General features: G+C 41.1%; 1 protein-coding gene across 1 annotated transcript; it reads left to right on the top strand.

The window, feature by feature from the left end:
• The first annotated feature begins 595 nt into the window (after nucleotides 1-595).
• On the top strand, nucleotides 596-6,704 carry stx7l (syntaxin 7-like). Its single transcript, XM_079291534.1, has 10 exons — nucleotides 596-615; nucleotides 2,012-2,105; nucleotides 2,313-2,382; nucleotides 2,659-2,749; nucleotides 2,893-3,030; nucleotides 3,998-4,044; nucleotides 4,131-4,221; nucleotides 4,318-4,390; nucleotides 4,529-4,611; nucleotides 5,346-6,704. The coding sequence occupies exons 2-10, from the start codon at nucleotides 2,021-2,023 to the stop codon at nucleotides 5,439-5,441; spliced, it is 774 nt and encodes a 257-aa protein (XP_079147660.1). The 5' UTR covers nucleotides 596-615; nucleotides 2,012-2,020; the 3' UTR covers nucleotides 5,442-6,704.
• The last annotated feature ends 1,030 nt before the right edge of the window (nucleotides 6,705-7,734 follow it).

Below are 7,734 nucleotides of genomic sequence, written 5' to 3'. Positions count from 1 at the left end.
GTGCATAACGTCACTTTACACAACTTTCTTCACACTGCCAGGAGAAATCCACAATTCATTTTTTAAATTTAATAAATTAAATATTAAACTACTGGAATCAGCCTATCAAATACCCTCTATGAGCAATTTATCAAATTAAAACACTCTGGTACAAGTACTAGTAAAATATTACTTAGAATAAAAGTACTTGTTATGTAGAATGATCCTTTCAGTGTTCTATTATTATATGTAAATGCAGTAATGTATTTAAATGGAATCTGCATTTCGTGTTGTAGCTTGTTAAACAGGAGGTCATTTAAAGCACCAGTACACTGTTTGGTATTTTAATCTACAAGAATGCATCATATTTCATAAGGAAAACAATCACACGTTTGTGTATAATCTGTTATGTAAGTATGAAGCTGCATATAATGGAACAACTCAAGTACAGAAGCCTACAAGTGAATGCCAGGCATGTGATTCAATGTGTTTTCCAGTGATATTCTTCTTCAATACAAACCGTCCTTTGTGAGATCTATTTCTTCTTCCCGTGATTTGGCTTCGCCGCCAGACATCATGTGACGGGGGAGGGGCCCGGAATCAGGAAACACACCGCCGTCGCAAGTCACAGGAAAGGTAAAGTCTGAACTCTTACTCGACTGAGCTGAACATTTAGGAATGATTTACTATCCCGACGGACAAGCATGCCGACATCTTTCTTATAATACCGTTTTTAATTGTTGGGAACAAAGACATTTGAACGAATATGTTGTCCGAAGAAAAGCAAGAGAGACGAATCTTCAAATTGTGTTGCGACTTTGATTGTAACTTAATGACCAGCTGCTTGTGACAGTCCGCACATGACTTCAGGTCACATTAACACAACTTTACCGGAAATAGTATGAGTGGCGCATTCGTAAATAGGGGTCATTTCTTGTGCACGATCGTTTACTGTGCACGACTCTTCTTCTTGTGATTGTAAAGTCATGTGATTTCCGCCTTTTTGCCCTCGCTGCCAGCGACTGTGGACGAATACACGCCCGCACACACACACACAGGCGGACAGGGACGATGTTTACATTAAAGTAGAAGTCGTGATTCAAGGTTGAAATGTGCTGAAGTAGAAAGCATGCACCTTAGTCCCTCTCCTCGCATAACAGGGCTGGATTACATGCGCACAGCCCACTATGGTTTCCTCTTGAGTCAGTACAGGAAGTCTGCTTGACTGGGTTCTGGTAAACATTACTGCCACAATATTCGACTTTATCTCCAGTAAATAAGAGCCCAGTTAGAACATGTTGAACAGATTGCATCAGGAGTTGACAAACGTTCAGGTCTATATGGGCCGGTCCATATAGTCCCAGTTAAGGGGATCTTTTAGTGCTACAGCTCAGTCAATACTTCTCCTGCAACCAATTATCCATCACTTATCGGTTACTGTTTCAACTGTTTTGGCTATTCTTCATATTTAACTAAATCTTTTTAACCGTCTATCCTTTACTTTTCATCCATTCTTTTTTGTTTTTAAGTCATCTGTGTATAATTGACTTTTCATCTCACGATTTAAATCCATCATCCGTTACGTTGAGCTGACTGAGTAATTACACTTAGTCTACTAACTAGATCTCATGCATTCTCAATCACTTCTTGTGATTAAGGTGTTCAAATTGACTCATTGTAGACAAAATATTTACTTACGATCAGATCAAATCAGAGGCTAAACTCACACGGATATTTATTTCCCTTAAACACCGATATGTGGATTATACTGTGTTTTTCATCCAGCTGTGGCTCAGGAGCACATCTGTCTCTGTCTGCGCTCGTCATTCCGGTTGAACTATTGTACAGCGGTTTGTTCGCCATGTCCAAAACATTACGTCGTCATTTTAAAACCCTTCATACTAAATAACATTTTCTGTTTTAGACATGAAACTGTACATGAGCTTGTGACTGAGTACTTTGGTAACGGACCTCTCTGACCGACGAGTGAGTGATGGAACGAGGTGATTAAATGTGTTGTGTGTCCTCACAGCGTTCCGTCATGGCCTACCAGGCTGGGATGCTAGAGGACCCCAGTGCTCTGGTTCACAACATAAGCTCCAATGTCCAGAAGCTGACACTGCTGAGTAATACACACACACACACACACACACACACACACACACACACACATATACATGTGTGTATATATATATATATACATACAGAGTAGAAGGCATCATCATCAGCGGCAACTTTCATATTACACCCATTTTACTGACTCCACTCAGTGAATCATGGTGGAGATACTTTGGCGCAGATGAACAATGTCTGCATTCTTTCTTCCTCACCAGCCTCGGAGCTGCAGAGAGCGGTTTCTCGGCTGGGAACGGAGCATGACAGCGGCCAGCTGCCACAGACGCTGTGAGTAATGGGGGCACGGCTTGGTTTGCGTAATTGGTCTACGAGTGTACTTCGAACGTCTTGGTTTAAACTTTAAATACAGGTGGAGAAAAAGTTCAACATTTCAAGCATGCCTGTCTGAAAGTGATTGTCAAGTGATCAATCATATATATATATATATATATATATATATATATATATATACGATCTTCCACTTCTCCTCCTCAGCAATATGTTTTCTTGACCGTGTTTCTCTTTAACTTCGACAAATAAATATAAAATGTCTTTGGTCTCCAGGCAGCAGAAACAGCAGCAAGGCAACCAGCTAGCGAAGGATACTGACAGGCTGATCAAAGCATTCAGTGCACTTCCTGTTGGCCCTGATCAGGTACCGAAGTGTTATCGTCCTCCTCAACTATCGTTAAAAAAATCACAATTTCCCCGCTTTTTGATACTGATTTGGAACCACACTTGTTATTTTCCCAAATCTTTGTAAAGTTTTGTGACCTTTTTATTCTACGTGTGTTTCAGCGGCAGAGAAAGTTACAGAAAGAGCGTCTGGTGAACGACTTCTCCGCCGCCCTGAACAGCTTCCAAAAGACCCAGCGGCAGGCGGCCGACAAAGAGAGAGAGTTTGTGGCCAGAGTGAGAGCCAGCTCCAGGGTGTCTGTGAGTAGTCTGCAAGGTCTCATGGTCAGAGTGTAGACCAGATCAAATGATATATTAGAGACCAATAATCCATACACCAGGGAGTAGCCATTGAGCCACATTTTTTGATTTGTCTTTATGCTATGTCAGTCAAAAGTGTCTTTGTTTTCTTCCTAAATTAAAGCAGGTTTTCTGCACATTAATATCATCAAAAGCTTGATAAGTGGAGACACAGAAAAGAAACAACAGCTCCAACTCGCATGATACAAAACCCAGAGACCCTCAAGTCAGTTTCATTTATACAGCCCAATATCACAAATCTTACAATCTTTACAACATACGACAACGTCTGTCCTTTGACCCTTGCTTTGGATGATGGAAAACTCCCCCCAAAAAACCCTCTGACAGGGAAATAAATGGGAGAAAGCTCGGGAGGAGGGATCCCTAACCCAGGACGGACAGGCCTGCAATCGATGTCATCTGTACAGAATAACCAACATAATAAAATGACACCATAGACCAGACCTGGGCATTGTACGGATATTTCTGTTGACTTTTACTTCACTACATTTTGCAAAGAACTGATACTTTTACTCCGATACATTTCCCCTGAAATGTATCGGGGATATTGTTTGCTTGCTTGGCAACTTTGTCTCCACACCGCTAATCTGACTGCACAGAGAAGTATCTGTATCTGCTGTGTTCATGCTGATAAGCAGGAGCAGCTTTAAATGGTTGTTAAGGAACATATCTCGGCATGAGCTCCAGTCCAGCTTTTATTTGCTCTGCGTCACCATGCAAACCTTTTTCGGACCGGTTTCGTTAATACTTAATCTAATTATATATAATGAGGTTTTGTAGAACCGTGTACATGATGTATCATTGCTGTTCCCACAGTCGCAGTAAAGAACGTCCTCTACAGTATATTTGCAATAACCAGCACATCAGCGCTGTATGTTTATTTAAACTTCTTCATTTCCTTTAACAGGGAGGACAGCCTGATGACAGCTTCGGAAATGTGCCTGCTTTCTTCAGGTAGGTCCACTATTTCTGATCATTATTCTAGTTTCCTTTTGCTATTATTACTGTTATTACAATTTCATCTTCACTTGGCCCGGCAGTGATGCCCAGGTGCAGGCTCAGGCTGAGGCCATCACTGAAGACGATCTGAGGCTGATCCAGGAGAGAGAGTCGTCCATCAGGCAGTTGGAGGTACAAATAAGAATCGAGTGTCTATAATAGCATGAACACCAATATGTACAGTATCTCATCAGCTCCACGTGAACCATCTCTCTCTTTGTTGCTCAGTCGGACATCACAGATATCAATGACATCTTCAAGGACCTGGGGATGATGGTGCATGAGCAGGGAGACATGATCGGTGAGCTTTTGACACCTGCTCGTAGATTTATTTTCCGTCCTTCTAATAATGTAACAACTTGCATCTGAAACATCGACTTGGTTCCACATGTGCTCCCTCTTCCTCCCGCCTGCTGCGTGTGATCTGTGTGTTCTGCAGACAGTATAGAAGCCAACGTAGAGACTGCAAATGTGAATGTCCAGAACGCAAACCAGCAGCTGTCACGTGCCGCAGAATACCAGGTAAGACTCACTAGGACAGAGAGGATGGGAAGGGATTGAGGAAAGGAACGAGGAGATGTATAAATGTTAGAGAAGTTAGCTTGTAACTGGTGGACCAATTAATACATCTAAGTAAGAGTAACAGCTATCGGGCTCTTTGAGGGAGAAAGATATGTGCATGTTTGACTCCTCTACCTCCTGCACAAGGACTCCCTTGTGTGATTAAGTTCTTCGTAAGTTTACTTCGGCAAAAGACAAAGATAAAGAGGCGTACAGGAGGGAAGAAAAAGCTGAGTCACAAGGTGATCGGATTCATCGTGTGGTTGTGAGTCACTTCAATCCATCAGGATTACATATTTTGAAGACCTACTTTCAGATTACTGATGGAAAGGAAACCCAACAGCAAATAGTAATTTCCTCCAGTGTTTTTTCAAATGACGCAGGTTAAAGACAGTGAGCTCAGTTTTTGCCCAGATGAGTAATATTTTCCAATTCATGTGCATCACAACAGTTGGAGTCCTCTATGGAACCCCCCTCCAGTGAGTACACTTTTTGCCATTATCTGTGATCAGCAGGCAAAACCAGTATCTGTGCCCCGACACATAAAGCTGTTGTTAGGAAGGAGACACATGAACAGGTTATTTTCAAATTCAATCCTGAGTAAAACCATCCATCTCTCCAATAAAATCCAGATTATATCCAATACTTGTACATTACACAAACAACCTCTTTGTGCTTTCCCCCCCCCCCCCCAGGGGAGCTCCCGGAAGAAGATGTGCATCCTGGGGATAGTGTTGGTTGTAATTGCTGTTGTTATTGGACTCATCATCTGGGCTTCTGTCAAACAATGAAGTCGTCGTCTTCGTCTTCCTCTCCTGGTTAGTCATCAACCTGGACAAAGCATGAATCATTGTCCCTCCTCTTCCTCCTCCTCTCACCCCTCAATGGGGAGTCATTCGGCCTGTCTGCCTTTTATTTGACTTGATTACAGTTTTAAGACGTAGTAGCTGTACTCATTGACAGGATTGCACACTCACTGTGAAAACCAAACTAGGGTTGAGGGCTTTATTGTTATAACCAGCTTTAATTGAATTATTTGGGTCTGATTTTGGCACCGGTTTACTTTATGGGAAAGCTTAAATGCTTTAGTCCTCACCTGATCTTCAGAGTGAGGTGGGAACACAGGTGGAGTATTGCTGTGTTCTCTGTACCAGAAGGTTTATTAAGACGCAGTACAGACGATGCTTCTGGGTGCAATGGAGCAGCAAGTTGCACAAGGCAGGTAAGAGGCGATAAACCTCCAGATCAGTGATGTTGCAGCAGCTGCTTTCTTTCATCAAGTCAGATATGAAGAACTCACGCAATAAGCTGCATTCAGCTTATTACAATGCAGTGACAATTCCTTCTTTTTTTATCTATCGCCTCCTTTATTTTGCAATGTAATTAATTCAAATGTATTGTTCATTTCTATACAAATGCATGTCCTGTACTTGTATTCCAATGATATATCAGGAAGTACATACCCATACGATATCTTGTGATTAGGACCATATAATACACTCCACTGCCACCAGTCATTCCAAGTAATAAGACTCTGTTCTTACTTTATTTAAGTAGGCAGTGCGTCTCCTTTGTTTTCATTGTTCAGTTTAGAGAGATTGACGACATCAGACGATCACACAGAAAGAATGTAAGTGGCACATGTAATAATAGTTCAATGTGTGTGTTATGGTTTGTTTGACCCTACTTTATGCTTCTTTTGAAGGCGATGCACACCACACGGGTGTTTTCAATTATCTGGCCGATTAGAGCTTGTTACAGGTCAAAGATGGGACAATCAGTCGTGGTCCAGAGGAGAGGTCTAATCAGCTGAACTAACACCTGTGTGGGGGCTTGACTAAGTGCTTTCTGTGACCGACAACCAACAGTAACCGTCTTCATCTCTTTATTCTGAAGGAACCATAAATGTAACTGAAAGTAAAGTGACGCCAAACACTAATTATTATTTGCTGCAACCATTTGACCTATATGTAAAATGATGATCACATGTATATTTTCAATGCTGAGATTACGCTGCCTACCGTGTGCCGAATAAATTGTGAGTGAGAACATTGTTTTATGCCTTTCTGATGTTTTTTATTAAACTTGAATCATCACTGAATGTTATTTTTCCCAAAGAATGTCACTCCAGTCCAGTCCTTAAACGTTTCTGCAATAAAAGTAGAGTATATTATATTAGCTTTTATTTCACTATTAAGGCTACTTTATTTCCAATTAAGACTATTCTCAGTGTTCCTCTAATTCCAAATAGCATAATTGTCACCGACACTAGACACCGACACTAGCTTTACGTCACATTTGTTTTTTTATTTAGATGCGAAGACTGAATGTCATCACCTTTCTTTGTCAGGAGTTTGGACCGGACTATATATTGGGAAGATGAATGAATAATGGTCTTCTTAAGATGGCTATTTCTTAACCTGATCAAGACATTTAACTGAACTGCTTCAGTACAACGCAGCATATTGTGTGTGATGCTGGAAAACAACATTCAATTTACTTTCCATGGGGAAAATAGGATATTTGGACAAATAGAAAGGAAAAATAATGTTCGATCAAAGTGAGGACACTTGTTGATGTTGGCGACAGCTGTTGTACGATTAAGACAGTCATCATCTGCCTGTAATGCAAGAGCGTCTTCCTGTTTCTTGAGAACAGCCTTGACTCAGCATTTTGCGCATGCAAGAACAGCTTGCATTCTCACGGCTAAGATTAAACCTTATTAAAACCTGACTGCAGCTGAGAAGCTTAATGCCAAATTAATTGCTGGGGCTGAGCCAAACCCCTTCATACAAGTGCAAATACAAGGTCAAAAATATCACTTTTCTATATTATAACATTTAAAATATATATATATATATATAATATGATTTTATAATCTCCATATTCTCCATAAAGAGTGAAGAAAGTAAGTTTCAGCAGCCATCAGAGGATGAGATCAAGGAGCAGACAGGAGGTAGCTTGTGTCTGTCAGATCGGACTGTTGGACTTGGATTAAGATGTGAAAGTTGCTGTGACGCAGAAGGAAAGGTTTCCTTGGCAAAGAGGGCGATGTGGAGGATTTGGACACAGTGTTGTAAATGC

The sequence above is a fragment of the Melanostigma gelatinosum genome (genome assembly GCF_949748355.1).
Source record: "Melanostigma gelatinosum genome assembly, chromosome: 19".
Lineage (NCBI taxonomy): Eukaryota > Metazoa > Chordata > Actinopteri > Perciformes > Zoarcidae > Melanostigma > Melanostigma gelatinosum.
Note: the sequence above shows the minus strand (reverse complement) of the source record. Positions and strands in the feature narration are given on the sequence as shown.

Bases quoted from the DNA above. Each gene is read 5' to 3' on its own strand.
- stx7l (XM_079291534.1), top strand. From the start codon at position 2,021: ATGGCCTACCAGGCTGGGATGCTAGAGGACCCCAGTGCTCTGGTTCAC. The intron at 3,031-3,997 runs GTGAGTAGTCTG...TTCCTTTAACAG, and splicing joins GAGCCAGCTCCAGGGTGTCT to GGAGGACAGCCTGATGACAG. The intron at 4,045-4,130 runs GTAGGTCCACTA...TTGGCCCGGCAG, and splicing joins AATGTGCCTGCTTTCTTCAG to TGATGCCCAGGTGCAGGCTC.